The sequence below is a fragment of the Xenopus tropicalis genome, chromosome 4, assembly GCF_000004195.4.
Source record: "Xenopus tropicalis strain Nigerian chromosome 4, UCB_Xtro_10.0, whole genome shotgun sequence".
Lineage (NCBI taxonomy): Eukaryota > Metazoa > Chordata > Amphibia > Anura > Pipidae > Xenopus > Xenopus tropicalis.
Window position 1 is genome coordinate 13,261,224 of NC_030680.2, and position 22,086 is coordinate 13,283,309.

General features: G+C 46.4%; 1 protein-coding gene across 1 annotated transcript; it reads right to left on the reverse strand.

Moving 5' to 3' along the window:
* Positions 1 to 221: 221 nt before the first annotated feature.
* Positions 222 to 21,635, reverse strand: mdk (midkine). Its single transcript, NM_203743.1, is given in 5 exon segments — positions 222 to 621; positions 9,880 to 10,041; positions 10,357 to 10,518; positions 12,009 to 12,088; positions 21,512 to 21,635. Coding segments are annotated over 4 exon segments (429 nt in total). The 5' UTR covers position 12,088; positions 21,512 to 21,635; the 3' UTR covers positions 222 to 595.
* Positions 21,636 to 22,086: the final 451 nt, after the last annotated feature.

Below are 22,086 nucleotides of genomic sequence, written 5' to 3' on the forward strand. Positions count from 1 at the left end.
CACAGTGACCCCAGCATTTAATGGCACAGTGACCCCAGCGTTTAATGGCACAGTGACCCCAGCATTTAATGGCACAGTGACCCCAGCATTTAATGGCACAGTGACCCCAGCATTAAATGGCACAATGACCCCCCTGAAGTGAAACATAATTGCCCATTGATTACTGGGTGCTTGAGTTTCCCTTTAGAAATGAAAATACTGAAGAAATACAAAGACAGAGCTACAAATTCAAACTGTACATTTATTAAAAAAAAAAGCAAATTCAAAAGGAATCCTCCTAAAAAATACAGAAATATAACAAGCCACAAACGCATGGGGAGAAGGGGGGAGCATAGTGGTTTATAGAGTGGCGCCTGGGGAGTCGGAGTGGCTGCTTTTTTTTTCTCTTAGATTCCTTTTTCTTTTTTTTTTCCCTAAAAAAATTAGTGATTAAAAAACGTCAGTCTCAGGGGGGTGGGGGTGGGTTGTAGGGGGGCAGAGAGAGTGCATTTTGGAGACAGATTGTAAAGAAGGGAATTCCATGACAAACAGGGGCCGGGGGTGAGACAGGAGTGCAGGCTGCAGAAAATGGTCCGGCTAATGCTTCTCTGCTCTTCTACTCCTTCCCTTTGCCTTTCTTGCCTGCAGGACGGAGAAACATAAGTCATAAGTCACATTGGGTCATATTGAGTCATACTGAGTCACACTCAATTACATCGAGTCACATTGAGTCACATTGGGTCATATTGAGTCACACTCAGTTACATCGAGTCACATTGAGTCACATTGGGTCATATTGAGTCACACTCGGTTACATCGAGTCACATTGAGTCACATTGGGTCATACTGAGTCACACTCAATTACATCGAGTCATATTGAGTCACACTCAGTTACATCGAGTCACATTGAGTCACATTGGGTCATATTGAGTCACACTCAGTTACATCGAGTCACATTGAGTCACATTGGGTCATATTGAGTCACACTCAGTTACATCGAGTCACATTGGGTCATATTGAGTCACACTCAGTTACATCGAGTCACATTGAGTCACATTGGGTCATATTGAGTCACACTCAGTTACATCGAGTCACATTGGGTCATATTGAGTCACACTCAGTTACATCGAGTCACATTGAGTCATATTGAGTCACACTCAGTTACATCGAGTCACATTGAGTCACATTGGGTCATATTGAGTCACACTCAGTTACATCGAGTCACATTGGGTCATATTGAGTCACACTCAGTTACATCGAGTCACATTGGGTCATATTGAGTCACACTCAGTTACATCGAGTCACATTGAGTCACATTGGGTCATATTGAGTCACACTCAGTTACATCGAGTCACATTGAGTCACATTGGGTCATATTGAGTCACACTCAGTTACATCGAGTCACATTGAGTCACATTGGGTCATATTGAGTCACACTCAGTTACATCGAGTCACATTGGGTCATATTGAGTCACACTCAGTTACTATGGGGTGCCATGTGTCCAAAGTACATTTTGTCTATAAAAACACATTCTATATACAAAAAGCAATCCCCAGTAGACAGAATTAAAGTGTGGATATAAACACTGGTAAAAAATATACAAAAGATATATTTCTAGTGAAGAATGAGAATAAAATCAATTTTGTGCACAAAAGGATATTATTATATTACAAACTCCATTCATTACATTTTAACAAGCTTTCTGTCTCACAAATGTATAACATCCATACAAAAAAAGGTATGTGTAATGTTGCTTACAGAATGAATAATGTAAAACAAAACTTTGACAAAATATATAATGGTGTAACTGGCTAGCATATTCCAGCTAGATTTTCATGACAAAATAGATGCATGTAACAGAAAGCAATATTCTATAGCACAGAATTCATTCTATCAACAAAGTGAATACACAGTTCCACAAAAATGATAAAATATCCGTTCTGTGAAACAACACTGTCAATCGAATTACTGAACCAATAAGAAACAAGCATATTCATTATCCAATAATATGCAGGTTTTAACTGGAGTCAATTTACTGATCTGCCCACTGTTTTAATTTGTTTATAAAGTTTTCACACACACACGCTACATACATACATATTGTATTAGTTAGCTTACAGCAGTCTCTTAATAATTTACTTATTCATAGTTCAACTACTACACTATGTAGCCAGAGGGAAAAAGAAATCCCAGTGGGCGCACCACCCCAACCCCAATAGTGGCTGCAAGGAGGAAGAAGGGGGTACGCAGTGTGCATTACACACAGGGTGGGGGTGAAGGCTGGCAGCGGGGGAGAAGTTGGCAACACACGCACACACATAATACATCATAGAAATAATTGATGATCCTCCTGAAGTACCAATATGTAACTGATCCCTTTTGTTTGCACATAGTACTGATGTGTGTTGTAGTTGAACTACAGCTAACTAGGATACTGCTCATAAGGCCTACACATCATACTGTACAACCAGCCTGTCTGCATCAAGTTCTGAAGTGGCTGAATCACATGGCTATGCATATTATGTAGTTGTTGAACTACAGCTAAGCACATTATTAATAGAGCGCTATCAGCTAAATGCTGCAATATTACAGCTAGGAGGGGGACAGACATTGGAACCTAACAATCACCTACAAAGCTTATTAGGGTCACTACTACAGTGGGGGAATTATACAAACTTGTGCAACTTCATATTGCAGTGTAAAGATATGAGTCAGCTGGTATCCTTGGGGGGGAGCTTATATTGCAGTGTAACGATATGAGTCAGCTGGTATCCTTGGGGGGAGGAGCTTATATTGCAGTGTAAAGATATGAGTCAGCTGGTATCCTTGGGGGGGAGCTTATATTGCAGTGTAACGATATGAGTCAGCTGGTATCCTTGGGGGGAGGAGCTTATATTGCAGTGTAAAGATATGAGTCAGCTGGTATCCTTGGGGGGAGCTTACATTGCAGTGTAAAGATATGAGTCAGCTGGTATCCTTGGGGGGGAGCTTACATTGCAGTGTAAAGATATGAGTCAGCTGGTATCCTTGGGGGGGAGCTTACATTGCAGTGTAAAGATATGAGTCAGCTGGTATCCTTGGGGGGAGCTTATATTGCAGTGTAACGATATGAGTCAGCTGGTATCCTTGGGGGAGGAGCTTATATTGCAGTGTAAAGATATGAGTCAGCTGGTATCCTTGGGGGGGGGAGCTTATATTGCAGTGTAAAGATATGAGTCAGCTGGTATCCTTGGGGGGGAGCTTATATTGCAGTGTAACGATATGAGTCAGCTGGTATCCTTGGGGGGGAGCTTATATTGCAGTGTAACGATATGAGTCAGCTGGTATCCTTGGGGGGGGGAGCTTATATTGCAGTGTAAAGATATGAGTCAGCTGGTATCCTTGGGGGGGAGCTTATATTGCAGTGTAACGATATGAGTCAGCTGGTATCCTTGGGGGGGGGAGCTTATATTGCAGTGTAACAATATGAATCAGCTGGTATCCTTGGGGGGAGGAGCTTATATTGCAGTGTAAAGATATGAGTCAGCTGGTATCCTTGGGGGGGAGCTTATATTGCAGTGTAACAATATGAATCAGCTGGTATCCTTGGGGGGAGGAGCTTATATTGCAGTGTAACGATATGAGTCAGCTGGTATCCTTGGGGGAGGAGCTTATATTGCAGTGTAACGATATGAGTCAGCTGGTACTACAGCTAACTAGGATACTGCTCCTAAGGCCTACACATCATACTGTTCCATTTAAATATTCGGAAAGGATTTTTTACAGTGAGAGCTGTGAGGTTGTGGAATTCCCTCCCCGAATCAGTCGTGCTGGCTGATACATTATATAGCTTTAAGAAGGGGCTGGATGGATTCTTAGCAAGTGAGGGAATACAGGGGTAGGGGGGATAGCTCTCAGTACAAGTGAGGGAATACAGGGGTAGGGGAGATAGCTCTCAGTACAAGTGAGGGAATACAGGGGTATGGGAGATAGCTCTCAGTACAAGTGAGGGAATACAGGGGTATGGGAGATAGCTCTCAGTACAAGTGAGGGAATACAGGGGTAGGGGGGATAGCTCTCAGTACAAGTGAGGGAATACAGGGGTAGGGGAGATAGCTCTCAGTACAAGTGAGGGAATACAGGGGTAGGGGGGATAGCTCTCAGTACAAGTGAGGGAATACAGGGGTATGGGAGATAGCTCTCAGTATAAGTGAGGGAATACAGGGGTATGGGAGATAGCTCTCAGTATAAGTGAGGGAATACAGGGGTATGGGAGATAGCTCTCAGTACAAGTGAGGGAATACAGGGGTAGGGGAGATAGCTCTCAGTACAAGTGAGGGAATACAGGGGTAGGGGAGATAGCTCTCAGTACAAGTGAGGGAATACAGGGGTAGGGGGGATAGCTCTCAGTACAAGTGAGGGAATACAGGGGTAGGGGGGATAGCTCTCAGTACAAGTGAGGGTATACAGGGGTAGGGGGGATAGCTCTCAGTACAAGTGAGGGAATACAGGGGTAGGGGGGATAGCTCTCAGTACAAGTGAGGGAATACAGGGGTAGGGGGGATAGCTCTCAGTACAAGTGAGGGAATACAGGGGTAGGGGGATAGCTCTCAGTACAAGTGAGGGAATACAGGGGTAGGGGAGATAGCTCTCAGTACAAGTGAGGGAATACAGGGGTATGGGAGATAGCTCTCAGTACAAGTGAGGGAATACAGGGGTAGGGGGGATAGCTCTCAGTACAAGTGAGGGAATACAGGGGTAGGGGGATAGCTCTCAGTACAAGTGAGGGAATACAGGGGTAGGGGGGATAGCTCTCAGTACAAGTGAGGGAATACAGGGGTAGGGGGATAGCTCTCAGTACAAGTGAGGGAATACAGGGGTAGGGGGATAGCTCTCAGTACAAGTGAGGGAATACAGGGGTAGGGGGGATAGCTCTCAGTACAAGTGAGGGAATACAGGGGTAGGGGGGATAGCTCTCAGTACAAGTGAGGGAATACAGGGGTAGGGGGATAGCTCTCAGTACAAGTGAGGGAATACAGGGGTAGGGGGGATAGCTCTCAGTACAAGTGAGGGAATACAGGGGTAGGGGGGATAGCTCTCAGTACAAGTGAGGGAATACAGGGGTAGGGGGATAGCTCTCAGTACAAGTGAGGGAATACAGGGGTAGGGGGATAGCTCTCAGTACAAGTGAGGGAATACAGGGGTAGGGGAGATAGCTCTCAGTACAAGTGAGGGAATACAGGGGTATGGGAGATAGCTCTCAGTACAAGTGAGGGAATACAGGGGTAGGGGAGATAGCTCTCAGTACAAGTGAGGGAATACAGGGGTAGGGGGGATAGCTCTCAGTACAAGTGAGGGAATACAGGGTTATGGGGGATAGCTCTCAGTACAAGTGAGGGAATACAGGGGTATGGGAGATAGCTCTCAGTACAAGTGTGGGAATACAGGGGTAGGGGGGATAGCTCTCAGTACAAGTGAGGGAATACAGGGGTAGGGGAGATAGCTCTTAGTACAAGTGAGGGAATACAGGGGTATGGGAGATAGCTCTCAGTACAAGTGAGGGAATACAGGGGTAGGGGAGATAGCTCTCAGTACAAGTGAGGGAATACAGGGGTAGGGGAGATAGCTCTCAGTACAAGTGAGGGAATACAGGGGTAGGGGAGATAGCTCTCAGTACAAGTGAGGGAATACAGGGGTAGGGGAGATAGCTCTTAGTACAAGTGAGGGAATACAGGGGTATGGGAGATAGCTCTCAGTACAAGTGAGGGAATACAGGGGTAGGGGAGATAGCTCTCAGTACAAGTGAGGGAATACAGGGGTAGGGGAGATAGCTCTCAGTACAAGTGAGGGAATACAGGGGTAGGGGAGATAGCTCTCAGTACAAGTGAGGGAATACAGGGGTAGGGGAGGTAGCTCTCAGTACAAGTGAGGGAATACAGGGGTATGGGGGATAGCTCTCAGTACAAGTGAGGGAATACAGGGGTATGGGAGATAGCTCTCAGTACAAGTGAGGGAATACAGGGGTAGGGGAGATAGCTCTCAGTACAAGTGAGGGAATACAGGGGTATGGGAGATAGCTCTCAGTACAAGTGAGGGAATACAGGGGTAGGGGAGATAGCTCTCAGTACAAGTGAGGGAATACAGGGGTAGGGGAGGTAGCTCTCAGTACAAGTGAGGGAATACAGGGGTATGGGAGATAGCTCTCAGTACAAGTGAGGGAATACAGGGGTATGGGAGATAGCTCTCAGTACAAGTGAGGGAATACAGGGGTAGGGGAGGTAGCTCTCAGTACAAGTGAGGGAATACAGGGTTATGGGAGATAGCTCTCAGTACAAGTGAGGGAATACAGGGGTATGGGAGATAGCTCTCAGTACAAGTGAGGGAATACAGGGGTAGGGGAGATAGCTCTCAGTACAAGTGAAGGAATACAGGGGTAGGGAGATAGCTCTCAGTACAAGTGAGGGAATACAGGGGTAGGGGAGATAGCTCTCAGTACAAGTGAGGGAATACAGGGGTAGGGGAGATAACTCTCAGTACAAGTGAGGGAATACAGGGTTATGGGAGATAGCTCTCAGTACAAGTGAGGGAATACAGGGGTAGGGGAGATAGCTCTCAGTACAAGTGAGGGAATACACGGTTATGGGAGATAGCTCTTAGTACTAGTTGATCCAGGGACTGGTCCGATTGCCATCTTGGAGTCAGGAAGGAATTTTTTCCCCTCTGAGGCAAATTAGAGAGGCTTCAGATGGGGTTTTTTGCCTTCCTCTGGATCAACTAGCAGTTAGGCAGGTTATATATAGGCATTATGGTTGAACGTAATGGACGTATGTCTTTTTTCAACCCAACTTACTATGTTACTATGTTACTATGTATCCTTGCGGGGAGGAGCTTATGTTATATGGGTTTGTGCTCTACTCACTGGTGTAAGTATCTCACATATACTGAGTTACACTGCTACCATAAATATCTGTATATTGTACTATACTGAGGGGCCCCCACATGAGTGGTTATTCTGCTAATGTTAGAGTTTATTTGAAATAATGCTATTTATATCTTGTGTTTTATTGACTTGTCAGGGGTAGGGTTGCTAGTATTGGGAATTTACCAGTCTACCTGTCATTCTCCAGCCTACCCTCAACCTGCCCAAATCCTTAATCAAGCCAGGTTGTTATTGCCCATACACACAGAGTTTCTGTGGCTCCGCCCCCAGCCTGCCCACCTATATCACTGGTCCCGCCTCCTCCTCCCCCTACATTGCTGTCTCACCCCCTCCATGTCACCAATTTGCCCCTCAGGGTCCTACTCCCACTCCCTTAGCTTGAGCAAGAATCTTTCTAAAAAAAAAAAGGGGGGGGGGCAATCATAATTAGGCCTATTATACTTACCTGAAGGTATTATATTTATGTTTTAAAATGCTTTATTCTAGGTTCATTTTTAGCTGCACAATCCAGAGAAACATCAATAGATCAGTTTGTGCCACAGAATCAGTACAGCATTAGGGTGAAGACACACAGAGCTACTAGTAGCAGCTACTTGTCATGGCTACTAAAACAGACAATGCTGATCATTTACTGATAATTGTCTCTATGTGTGTTTTAGCAGAGGCAATTCTCAGTATTGTCTATGGCAGGGGATTTTCTGGGGTTTAGTAGCCGTGACAAGTAGCTGCTACTAGTAGCTCTGTGTGTCTTCACCCTTATAGTTCTCATCCACCAGTAAGACTTTCCATTTAAGAACCTGCAGAGTTTAACCACACATCTATACACTGGGGACGGTGCAGCCATGTGGGGCAGAGCTGGCAGTTTTTTACCTTGTTAAAGAAATCCTACAAACAAATCCTCCTTTGTGTGTGTGTGGGGGGGGGGGAGGCAGGGTCAACACTTTATAGAAACAATTCAAACAGTGGGAAGAAAGACCAGTAAATGGACTTCAATTAAAACTTGCATGTTATTGGATAATGAATATACTTGCTTCCTATTGGGTCAGTAATTTGACTGACTGTTGTTTCACAGAATGGATATTTTATCAGTTTTGTGGAACTGAGTATTCATTTTGTTGATAGAATGATTTTTGTGCTATAGAATCTTCGTTTTTGTAACAAGCATCTATTTTGTCATAAAATCTAGCTTGGAATAAGCTAGTCAGTTACACCATTATATATTTTGTGCAAAGTTTTGTTTTACATAATTCATTCTGTAAAAAACTTGTTCTGCTGTATGGATGTTATACATTTGTGAGACAGAATGCTTGTTAAAATTTACAGAATGGAGTTTGTAATATAATTATATTCTTTTGTGCATAAAATTTATTATTTTCGCAGAACTATGTCTTTTGTATATTTGTAACCAGTGTATATGGCCACACATTTATTCTGTGTCCTGGGGAATGTCCTTTGTTTATAGAATGTATTTATGTAGACAAAATGTACTTTGGACAAACGGCACCCCATAAGTTACATCGAGTCACATTGAGTCACATTGGGTCATATTGAGTCACACTCAGTTACATCAAGTCACATTGAGTCACATTGGGTCATATTGAGTCACACTCAGTTACATCGAGTCACATTGAGTCACATTGGGTCATATTGAGTCACACTCAGTTACATCGAGTCACATTGAGTCACATTGGGTCATATTGAGTCACACTCAGTTACATCGAGTCAAATTGAGTCACATTGGGTCATATTGAGTCACACTCAGTTACATCAAGTCACATTGAATCACATCGAGTCACAACGAGTCATATTAGGTCACGTCGAGTCACACTGAGCCATATTGAGTCACACTCAGTCACATCAACTCACAGTCACACCAAGTCACACTCAGTCACATTGACTCACATTGAATCACATCGAGTCACAACGAGCCACATAAGGTCACCTCAAGTCACACTGAGCCATATTGAGTCACACTCAGTCACATTGAGTCACATTGAATCACATCGAGTCACAACGAGCCACATAAGGTCACCTCAAGTCACACTGAGCCATATTGAGTCACACTCAGTCACATTGAGTCACACTCAGTCACATCAAGTCATATCAAGTCACATTAGGTCACACCAAGTCACACTGAGCCATATTGAGTCACACTCAGTCACATTGAGTCACACTCAGTCACATCAAGTCATATCAAGTCACATTAGGTCACACCAAGTCACACTGCATCACGCCAAGTCACATCGTGGCACACTCAGTCACATTGCGGCACATTAGGTCACACCAAGTCACATTAGGTCACACTGAGTCACATCAAGTCACAGTAGGTCACACCAAGTCATAATGAATCACACTCAGTCACATTGGATCACACTCAGTCACATTGCGGCACATTAGGTCACACCAAGTCACATTAAGTCACACTGAGTCACATCAAGTCACAGTAGGTCACACCAAGTCATAATGAATCACACTCAGTCACATTGGATCACACTCAGTCACATTGCGGCACATTAGGTCACACCAAGTCACATTAGGTCACACTGAGTCACATCAAGTCACAGTAGGTCACACCAAGTCATAATGAATCACACTCAGTCACATTGGATCACACTCAGTCACATTGCGGCACATTAGGTCACACCAAGTCACATTAAGTCACACTGAGTCACAATGAATGACATCACGGCACACTCAGTCACATTGTGGCACATTAGGTCACATTGAGTCACACCGGACTTTTCTATAGGGGTTTTCAGACTTTTTCTATTCAAGCCCAGTCCCCTTGCGCTGATTTAAGGCCCAGCATTTGGTCAGGACCCACCTTAACTCAGCCCTTCTGACCAGGTCTCTCCCCCCCAGCCCCCACGGTTTGGATCCACTGCTCCCCCAACTCACTGCACCCACAGGCCAGTCCCACTGCTGCCCAGGTCTCAGCCTATAGCACAACCCGTATCTCTGAGCCACACCGTCTCCTCACCTTTGGATTTGGACTTGGTTTTGAGGGAGCAGGGCTTAGTGGCTTCCACGGTTTGCTGGCAGTCGGCATTATACAAAGCCTTCTTTAGGGTTCCAGAGCGCACCTTCTGGCCAGTGGTGGCATTACACTCTCCCCAGTTCTCAAATTTGTACTTGCAGTCAGCTGGAAAGAGAAAGGCAGAATTAAGCACAACTTCCCCCCCCCAGACTGGGCCACATTACGGGTTTACTTAATTACTGTGAATCATTAAGGCTATAACACAATAGGAGGGCTATAGCAGGAAGGTTGTGGGCCAACTAGCACCAAAAAAACAATACCATTGGTGAGTAAGACTTTTACACAACAACAGTTTTTAGGGCCTTGGTGAATACAGTCAGACATGCACGCTGATATGGCTTATTTGCCCTTCAGTCTGGCAGCCACTGGGTCTGCTGTCTTTACTATTGCACCCATAAAAGTTAATGGGAAGCAACTTACCCCCAAAGGCTTTCTTCCAGTTGCAGGGAATCTTGCACTTCAGCTTGCGGGTCTCCTCTTTGCATGTTCCCTCCCGAGTTCCTGCTCCGCAGTCTTTGCTATTGGGGATACAGCGCCCCCAGGTCCATTCTGTGCAGTCAGACGCCCCCTTCTTCCCCTTCTCTGTTAGGGTAACAATGTACATTGAAATCAAAGTCGTTTAAAAAAAAAAGCAGACATTTTTATTTGATCCCAAATTCAGCATTTTTGCCATCACTCTGGTGTTGCTATTTGAGCCACAGATCTTTGCAAAATCCCCTATGCACTAATAGTGGTGAAAATGTAAATAAGGGGGTCATATGGGCATGAAATGGGCATTTGTTGTGTTGGCACAGAGGGATAAGGAATTCCTGGATTTCATAGGTTGCAAGATGTGCAAGATGCTGTAGTCCTGGCACAGAATCCTCAGAGATACGGCACCATTGGCATCAGGATGGCATTATTGCAGGTCCAGACTGGGATACAAAATAGGCCCTGGCATTCCCAGTCCCCAATTCCCAGAGACCCAAACAGCCCCCCCAGCCCAATAAATAGTGAGCGTCTGTGGCACCTTACAGCCCCCCTGGCATTCCCAGTACCCAGAGGCACAAACAGCCCCCCCAGCCCAATAAATAGTGACTGTCTGTGGCACCTTACAGCCCCCCTGGCATTCCCAGTACCCAGAGGCACAAACAGCCCCCCCAGCCCAATAAATAGTGAGTGTCTTTGGCACCTTACAGCCCCCCTGGCATTCCCAGTACCCAGAGGCACAAACAGCCCCCCCCCAGCCCAATAAATAGTGACTGTCTTTGGCACCTTACAGCCCCCCTGGCATTCCCAGTACCCAGAGGCACAAACAGCCCCCCCAGCCCAATAAATAGTGAGTGTCTTTGGCACCTTACAGCCCCCCTGGCATTCCCAGTACCCAGAGGCACAAACAGCCCCCCCAGCCCAATAAATACTGACTGTCTGTGGCACCTTACAGCCCCCCTGGCATTCCCAGTACCCAGAGGCACAAACAGCCCCCCCCAGCCCAATAAATAGTGAGTGTCTGTGGCACCTTACAGCCCCCCTGGCATTCCCAGTACCCAGAGGCACAAACAGCCCCCCCCAGTCCAATAAATAGTGACTGTCTGTGGCACCTTACAGCCCCCCTGGCATTCCCAGTACCCAGAGGCACAAACAGCCCCCCCAGCCCAATAAATAGTGACTGTCTGTGGCACCTTACAGCCCCCCTGGCATTCCCAGTACCCAAAGGCACAAACAGCCCCCCAGCCCAATAAATAGTGAGTGTCTGTGGCACCTTACAGCCCCCCTGGCATTCCCAGTACCCAGAGGCACAAACAGCCCCCCCAGCCCAATAAATAGTGACTGTCTGTGGCACCTTACAGCCCCCCTGGCATTCCCAGTACCCAGAGGCACAAACAGCCCCCCCAGCCCAATAAATAGTGAGTGACTATGGCACCTTACAGCAGCCCCTCTGGCATTTGCCAGAACCCACAGATTGCCAGTCCGGGCCTGCATTATTGTGGGAGCTAAAGTAAATGAATAATAATAATAATAAATAATAATAAAATACCAGCTAAATCTGGGGGCACACAGACAATATAAAGAGACTTTCGGCTGTTACTCACCTTTTTTGTTCTTTGCTGCTTGGGAGCTCACGGCGAGGAACGTGATCAAGAGAATGACACAAAATGCTCGTAATTCCATCCTGAAATACAGAGGAATATTGGGATAAGGCTCAAAGGAAAATCTATCTTCATAAACAGGAAAGAGACCAAGATTTAAAGGGCAACTGTACCCTCTGGGACTGCCAAAGTGAGAGTGCACAGCTCTGCATATGGTAGGGATGCTGAGATTGATTGGCCAATCACCATGTTTTAGCTCTGCCCCCCATGACATCACTGCCTGCCTCTCCCCGCCCCCTGACCAGAAAGGTGGCATTTGGATATGAGGGGATCAGGGCTGATTGGGAGCCCCTATAGGTGCAGTTCAGGAGAGGGCAGGGGGCAGTGGCTCAGCAGTTTAATATGATTTGAAAAGTGATGGATATTTATATTGAATAATGTACCCCCTATTGTTTAATATAAGGAGTATATATCTATATATATATACACACATATACGAGGAGTTCCATGACCATATAAAAGCCAAAGGCTGAGTGCTTCTATACAGGATGTGGAACTCTAAGATGATTTCTAGTATCCTTATATTTTACAACTGGGGTCACATTATTTATAATCATATAAATATATAATAATAAATAATATTGGCTACAGATGGCTAGAGCCGGGAATGAAATATATGGATTGTTACTATTGTGGGATATATATTCTGGGATACACAGGGTTAAAGTGGGATACTCAGGGTTACTGAAGAAGAGGGATGAGTGTTGCAAACAGAAGTGGGTCAGGGTTAGGAGCGGAGCAGCACTTGTAGCAATACTGTTATTTCCTCAGCCAACACTAGGGGTCACTGTAATGTAAAGGTATAGAGCCAGCAGTCTGGGTTTGGACCAATGAGAGCTAAAAAGAGCCAATCTCTATAAATATCTTCTTCTTCACCAAATTACTCTGCATTGTCTAATGGAACTATAATGTTCCTCTATTGTTACTAACTCAGTTGGCCTTCCTTATAACTCCCATAGCCCTCCTGTTGCCTTACAATCCCCCAACAAAGTCCAACAAATTAGAACCTTTAACTGCTTACTTGCCACAGGAGGCACAGTCTACGGCACTGGCATTTGGATAAAGGTCCTACCCCAGCAAAGGGGGGAGGAAGCAGACCCTGTGGTTGCAGGGGGGGGGAGGGGCAGAAGTGTAGGGGCCCCAGTAAGGCCCTACTTATAAAGCAATTTAAAAAATATCTTGGTAAAATAGGTTAATTGTAGGGGCCCAAAACTGAATTTTATGTGTTACACATGTAACAATGCTCTGACCATTCCTATGCCTGTGCATTGAAAAATCCTACCAACTGCTTTGATAAACATCTGGCTGAGCATGATGGGAGCTGGACCCCCCTCCACACACATCTGGCTGAGCATGATGGGAGCTGGACCCCCCCACACATATCTGGCTGAGCATGATGGGAGCTGGACCCCCCCACACATATCTGGCTGAGCATGATGGGAGCTGGACCCCCCCACACATATCTGGCTGAGCATGATGGGAGCTGGACCCCCCCACACATATCTGGCTGAGCATGATGGGAGCTGGACCGCCCCACAAACATCTGGCTGGGCATGATGGGAGCTGGACCGCCCCACAAACATCTGGCTGGGCATGATGGGAGCTGGACCCCCACACACATCTGGCTGAGCATGATGGGAGCTGGACCCCCCCACACATATCTGGCTGAGCATGATGGGAGCTGGACCCCCCCACACATATCTGGCTGAGCATGATGGGAGCTGGACCGCCCCACAAACATCTGGCTGGGCATGATGGGAGCTGGACCGCCCCACAAACATCTGGCTGGGCATGATGGGAGCTGGACCCCCACACACATCTGGCTGAGCATGATGGGAGCTGGACCCCCCCCCCACAAACATCTGGCTGGGCATGATGGGAGCTGGACACACCCACACATCTGGCTGAGCACGATGGGAGCTGGGCCCCCCCACATATCTGGCTGGGCATGATGGGAGCTGGACCCCCCCATATTTGGAACTCATGGCTTATGTTCCTATAAGCTGGCAGCCACTGAGTAGCCAGAGGGCAAATGAATCATTAGCACAGACAGGGGTTGACTGAAGGCTGAATCCTACTGTGTATCCGGGGGCTCCGCAGCCCCAGCAACAGCCGAAGTGCTAACAAAGCCCAAGAGACATTTCTGGGCCACTAATGGGCTCTGGGCCCAGTCAGAAACATTTACACTTCTCTGCTGTCAGCTTTTCCCTCCATTGCCCTGGGCAATACCTCCCTATAGCCATTGCTCTGTGTGTTCATTCATTTACACTCCAACTGCCCCCCCCCCCAGGCAAACCCTACTCACTGCCCTTCTCATCGCCTCCCACCCAGGGGGATCCCATCTGGAGCTCTGACCTGGTTTCTATCCCCTCCAAACCCATTAATAACAGGCAGTCAGCACCAGTAACAGAGCCATGTATCAGCAGCCCAGCCAGGGCAGTGTGTCAGCAGCTCAGGGGGGGGCCCAAAATATATCAGCCACATCCAGGAACCCCAACATTATATGGAGCCCAATATATCACCGGGCAGAGCCAGCCGGCAATTTACAAAGCAATATATCAGCAGGCCCAGGAATCCAGTATAAATTACCCCCATGAAAGTGTAACAAGGATGTAATCATTTATGAGACAATGTATCTTTATATACAGGGCAATGTGGCGGCACAGAGAGCAATCTGTCAGCTGGGGAGGCAGTGGGGGCTGACAGTTAGCAGTAGCATATACATTAGCACACAGAGGAATGTACAAACACATAGCTAAAGGTACTTGGGGCTGTATAAACATCCGCAGAAGGCAGATCTGGGGCAATCATGGCCAAATAACCAGCTGCTCTGCAATGACAGGTTAAGCACTTGGGCTGGGGTTATTACATGCACACCCCTGTAAACCTTATGTTACTCTTAATATTAAAGGGGAAGTAAAGGGCGGCATTTACAAAATGCAGTGCAAAAAACAGGCAAAATCCTGTATTGAGAAGAATTGCATTCATGAATACAGCACAGTCTGCATTTGGCAGCACAGTATTCATGTACGGCTTTGCAGAGACACGTAGGGACCCCCCCTCCTGGCCCCTCTCTTAAGTGTCATTCAAGCTAGGGGGCAGCAGTGGGTACAGGCGGCAATGGAGCTCTCTGCACTACCAGCCCGCCCTATGGACTAGGCGCTCTGCACCAATTTGGCACTGTGATTGGCTAAAGGTAAAAACTGCCACTGTGGGTCATTGGACCCACCTCTGTAACGCAGATAGATTGGATTTACAGCCCAAATTCAATATAGGCACCATATGGTATGTATCATGGGCGGTGCTTTTAAATGACACTAATTGGATAAATGTAGGCCCAAACTGAGGAACCTATAGCGGATGAGTCAGCGGCCCATAAGTCCATGTTTGGACCCAATACAATGGCCTGTTATTGGGCTTGGTCTCATATTTGATGGGAGTGAGCAGAAACCCCAGTTGCCATGGGCCCCTAACGCCCAAATGAGGGAGGAAATACTTATCTGGCAACTTGACCAAACAGGGAGATCTACCCGCGGCCTTGGTTTGGCAATGATTAACATTGATCTGGGTGTAGATCATTACTGAAGGGTCCAATACAGCAATACAATGTATATTCCAGTGACTCCGACTGCCTGTACCCGGCAGACAGCATGAGTCAGATTGTTGCACCGGGGGATGAATGACACATGCCCCATCCTATTGGCCCATGGTGCAGTCTGGAATGATTTACGGTGTTTGGCAAGTAAATACAAGAAAGGTCCTGTAATTGCTGGAGGGAACAATCTGGCTGAGATAGCTGGGCCATAAATCACTGGCTATCTCCAGAACTATCCAGAATGGCTGGATGTAAACCTGAGGAAATAATGACTTAGTGAAAAAGTAGGGGAAAGGCTGGAGCCGGGCAGCTGCTCCGTTTGCTAAACTCAATAGGCCAGTTCATTGTAGTCATTTCCTACACTCAATAGGCCAGTTCATTGTAGTCATTTCCTACACTCAATAGGCCAGTTCATTGTAGTCATTTCCTACACTCAATAGGCCAGTTCATTGTAGTCATTTCCTACACTCAATAGGCCAGTTCATTGTAGTCATTTCCTACACTCAATAGGCCAGTTCATTGTAGTCATTTCCTACACTCAATAGGCCAGTTCATTGTAGTCATTTCCTACACTCAATAGGCCAGTTCATTGTAGTCATTTCCTACACTCAATAGGCCAGTTTCCAGGACAAGTAATATATCACGTGTGCATACATGGGTCTGATGCTTGGGGGCGCCACTGTGCAGCGTGAGAAAACATATGGCTGCTTATTTACCTAGCAGATGGGATTATAACAAGGCGCTATACTGGGGTATGATTGTTACTATGTACTGTAGTATGACATTTGTTTATGTGCAGGCACCCTTCCTCTAGCCCCCCCCCCCTCCTGTAAGGGATAATTAGAACCATATCTCCCACCTAACACCCCCATAATGCATTGCTTCTCCCGTCTGCAGCCCTCTATAATTGGGAAACGCACGTAACACTTTCCCAGATTCCCCTGTAATCATTCATCACCAATATCCCAGAGAAGCCCCTTGTAATATGTATCTTCCACAGCACCCCCTGAAACGCACAGCCCCTCAATACCCTGACCTACCCCTTTAATAGATCAGCCCAACATATCTGCCCCAGTCAGCCTCTGTAGTGCCCTGCTTCTCCCATCAAGAACCCCTGTTATAAAGCAACATATTCCCTCTTCTCTAAGTTCTCTTAACCTATATTCCCTGTAATGGATCAGTACATCTTATATATTATATATATATATATCAATCCAAATGGTGTCCGCACTCCAAGGCTCAATATTCTGCGGGGTGCTAGCCAAAATTATGTCTGTATAGAAAATAATCATCTGTGGCCAGCACACCCTTCAATGTTTCATCAAAATTTTTTATATCATTCACAACAGAATCTGTAATGGATCAGCACTACTTTCCCCCCTAACAGATCAGCACCAATTCCCCCCCCCAAAACCCCTGTAATGGGTCAGCACCATTTCTTATTCCCAACAACCTCAGTAATGGGTCAGCACCATTTCTTATTCCCAACAACCTCAGTAATGGGTCAGCACCATTTCTTATTCCCAACAACCTCAGTAATGGGTCAGCACAGCTTCTTTCCCCCAGGAGCCCCTGTAATGGATCAACAGAACACGCAAGGTCCTAATGCTGCTGGATTTGCACCATTTGGATTTGTCGCCGTATCCTAATATTTTAATTGGCTGAATAATCCCAGCCCCGTAGCCATTGCCTTGGAAATCCAACAAATGAAGCCATGTTATTGCCCAAGGCCCAGATCTTGTGTGTGGATTTCAGACTCATAAAGGCTCTTTGCACAGGGCTGTTCTGCTCACGTTTCCAAACTCAGGATTAGGCACAAATTGCCCAATTAAGTTTAACTGGAGAGAGGGGATCTCGCTGAGCAGGGAATTCCAAGGTCAGGAGCCTTTGGATGTTGGTCAAATAAAGTATATTAAAAGCTGCATAAATATTTGAAGAGCCACATGAGAGAGTTTAATGGCTTTTAATGGAGTGGAGGAGAGGCGGCCGGGGGAGCGGGAGGCAGCAGTAATGTGAGCAGGAGAAGGAGGGGATTTGCATTTATAGATTCTTTGTGCAACCCAACATAAGGGCTCTTCATGGAGTTCTAGTGTATAGATTTCCAAACCTGCTGGGATGTGGGCTCTCGTCTGAAAGGGCTCAAATTCTTTCTCGCTGCCAGTTCCAAAGCCGTGCTTATGTTACACCACTCTAGTCTTTTGTCAATGAGCCCCATTCAGCTGACTTGTGCATAAACACCCGAGGCGCAGCGTTAGAGTACTGCATTGGGGTGCTGGGGTCAGAGTGTGGATGTCAGGGTAGGAGCTGGGGTTTAAATGTTAGGAGTCACATTTTGAATACTTGAGTTGGAGTTTGGGTGTAGGAACTGGGTTTTGCATGTAGGAGTTGGGGTTTGGATGTAGGAGTTATGGAATGGATGTTGGGAGTCAAAGTATTGAAGTTGGGGTTAGGATGTTGAAGTTGAAATGTGGATGTTGGAGTTAAGGTTTAGATATTGCTTGGACTTGGAGTTTGGAAGTTGGAGTTGGGGTTTAGATATTGGTTGGACTTTTGATGTTGGAGTTGGGGTTCGGAAGTTGGAGTTTAGATATTGGTTGGAGTTTGGATGTTGGAGTTGGGTTTAGATATTGGTTGGAGTTTGGATGTTGGAGTTGGGTTTAGATATTGGTTGGAGTTTGGATGTTGGAGTTGGGTTTAGATATTGGTTGGAGTTTGGATGTTGGAGTTGGGGTTTAGATATTGGTTAGAGTTTGGATGTTGGGGTTAGGAAGTTGGAGTTTAGATATTGGTTGGAGTTTGGATGTTGGAGTTGGGTTTAGATATTGGTTGGAGTTTGGATGTTGGAGTTGGGTTTAGATATTGGTTGGAGTTTGGATGTTGGAGTTGGGGTTTAGATATTGGTTAGAGTTTGGATGTTGGGGTTAGGAAGTTGGAGTTGGGGTTTGCATGTTGGAGTTGGGGTTTAGATATTGGTTGGAGTTTGGATGTTGGAGTTGGGGTTTACATGTTGGAGTTCGGGTTTAGATATTGGTTGGAGTTTGGATGTTGGAGTTGGGGTTTACATGTTGGAGTTGGGTTTAGATATTGGTTGGAGTTTGGATGTTGGAGTTGGGTTTAGATATTGGTTGGAGTTTGGATGTTGGGGTTAGGAAGTTGGAGTTGGGGTTTGCATGTTGGAGTTGGGTTTAGATATTGGTTGGAGTTTGGATGTTGGAGTTCGGGTGTAGATATTGGTTGGAGTTTGGATGTTGGAGTTCGGGTTTAGCTATTGGTTGGAGTTTGGATGTTGGAGTTCGGGTGTAGATATTGGTTGGAGTTTGGATGTTGGGGTTGGGGTTTACATGTTGGAGTTGGGGTTTAGATATTGGTTGGAGTTTGGATGTTGGAGTTGGACATTTGATGTTGAAGTTATGGCTTGGATATTGAGGTATAATAATAAAATACATGTTGAAGTCAGGCTGTAGATGTTGCAGTTTTGGATGTTGAATAGATGTCATGACAAACTCCTACCCCCAGGACATGAGATTCAGGGAGTGAGATATACAAATTAACACAATCCCCTAGATTACTTGACAAATATCTTCCTCATCAGATGCTTTATTACATTAAATGAATGCTCTGGGAAGCAGTTGGGGTGGGGGCTAATTGGATCCCCACACAGACGAACAGAAGGCATGCACATCTTAGAACCAGATTGCCAACCATGGAGGTGTAGCCTTGGGCGCAGTTCATTTTATCCTTCTTTACTGAGTTGTCTTTGCTTTGCAAATAACTGCGCTGCCTGACAAGCCCCGACATGTGCAGCACCGCTCTGTAACTGGGGGCACAGTGGGGCTCAGCGGGGCTCAGTGGGGGAGCATCACTTTATAGAGATTCCATGAATATGGGAAGCCTTTCAGAAAGATAAGATGTTCCTTCCCAAAAACCCACAAAAGGACAGCAGCTTTGCTCTCCCTATGTTTAGTGATGGATATGGAACCTCCACTGACTTTCTCTCACTGCTTCTCCATCACCAACAGCTTCCAACCTATCAAACTTCCCCTCTTCACCCCTCTATCTCTCAGCCTCAGACCTATCTACACCCCCCAGAATCCTTCATTGTATTATATCCCTTCTCCTCCCTATCTGTGCCGCTTCTGAAACACCTACCTCTAATCTTCCTTATCTATATACCAGCCCAATACATCTAATTATCTTCTTAGTATCCCCCCCCCACCAGTCGGTACCCCATTCTCTCTCTCTCTCTGTCTCTCTCTCTAACTACTACTCCTGTTTGTCACTTTTCCACACCTGCCACTCACATCTCTGCTTGTGCCCTGCCTGTGCCCCATTGTGCCCAAACTACTGCTCATTGCTTGATTTTCCCAGTACACTTCTCTCCCCAATCTACCAAATGACCCCCCTGTATTTCTTTAACTGTCTCCCTGCCGGGGTGGTGCTCCTCTCCAGCAAATGGCATTCCCATAGACTTTCATAGAGCCCACATCACTCTGTAGTTTCATGCTTATGATGCAGATTCTATGACGTTGGTAAGAAAATCATTGATCAGAGCGACAACTTCTCTCCCCTCCTCCCTGTGCCGCTTCCTACTGTCCAACCTTCCAACTTCTTTGTGTACCAATCTGTGTTTTACTCCTCTACCTGATACTTGTCTTTCTCTTCTGTGTGTCCCATATGCTCCTACCTACTAATAACCCTCCCTCTTCCGGGCACCCCATAGGTACTGCTCTCCCATGTAGTTCTGGGTACCCCTCCACCTCTAGCCTTCACCAGACTGGATACTCGTCCGTTACCTTCCCTCTCTTGGGTGCCCCCCACCTCTTTAATGGTAACCATCTCCCTTATCTGTGTCTCATCTACTCCGATTAATAACCTTCTGTTGCCATTAATCTCCCCCCCCCCCCAATGCTTTTCTAGGCTTTAACTTGTGCCTCCTATCTTCTTTCTTTTCTTTCCTCTGGGCCCCCCTTCTCTCCTACCTACTGTTCACCCACCCTTTTTGTGGTTAAGGCTCCACTCCTTTGTACTGCTCCTCTTCTACCTACTACTTACCCTCCCTCTTCTGTGTACCCCTCCACTCCTATTCACCCACCCTCTTCTAGGTACCCCCATCCACTCCTACCTACTACCCACCCTCCCTCTTCTACTCTATGTCCACCTACCCCCAACAAAATTCTTTCTGCGTGCATCACAGTGTACCCCCCCTCCCTCTCTGTACATTGCAGGACCCCCCTCTGCTATCTTGGCCTTTTCACCGCTCAGCCCCATTCAGCTCACATCCCAACCTGAAAGAAATGCCCTAAAGTGAGATCTTTTTATCCCGCCGCTCCCACGCAAGGATCCAGAGAAATGACTCTGTTGATGGATTATTTAAGTGGCAACTTGTTTCAGGACCCAAGAAGAGAAAGGAACCCTTACGTTTATTATACCCCCCCCCCCCCCCCCCCGGCATCTATCAACATCATTCTTCCCAGGTGACTGCAAGCTTTGTGGGTTAGCTGCCCTTTTACTCTATAACTCTGTACTAATGGCACTAATGAACTTTATATGCAAACAATAGAGACATAATTCTATATATATATATATTACATTATATCCAATGCTGAGCTACGGTATTGGGACCCTATAATAAATACAATGTGCGCCTTGCTCTGGAGCAGCTAGTAGTTGGGTGGGATTCACTTGGGATAAAAGGTTGAGGTCTCTTTGATCAGACTGCACTACTATGTAACAAAAGAGATGAACGACTAAAAAATGGAAAGAAAGAACCAATAAGGGGAGGAAAGGAGAAAACTTTCTGGACTTTGTGCCACAAAGCATCCGCCACCTGTCCCTAAGTGCCGCCACTTACCTGCCTGCCTGCGTGGTGCCTTGCTTGTATCTCACACCTCAGAGGAGGGAGCCTGAATGTGGGCAGTGGGTTTCAGCAGGAACGGCCAGCAGCCTTGGGTGCCTGCACTTCTCTCCTTATCTTCCTACTCCTTTGTGTTCTCCCAACTAGTTTCAGCTAGTCGCACAGAAACCTCTCAATTATCTGCTCAGCTGACACCAGCAGGGAGTTTTCCCAAACTCTGACCCTCCCCCTAAAGTATTAAAAAAAAAAGGGGGGGGGGGAAGAGGGGAGGAGGTGAGAGAGGAGGGGGCCAGGGGCTACACTAGCCATTTCAGCTCATCCAGCTGTGCCAAATCTGGACTTAGCACTCTCTGCTAGGGAATAAATGGATTTGGCACTTCAGCCTATCTATGAGACATTCCCTGAAATGCTCTGGGTGCTCTCATTCTCTGCTGCTTAAAGGGACAGGCCACTTTAATTTGCCTACATTCCCCCCTCCAAAGGCACGCTAGAGGGGGGAATAGCTCTGGCAGTTGTTTCATGATGGACAGGTCTCAGGCCCCGGGGCCAAAACAGACGTCAAGGGTCCTCAT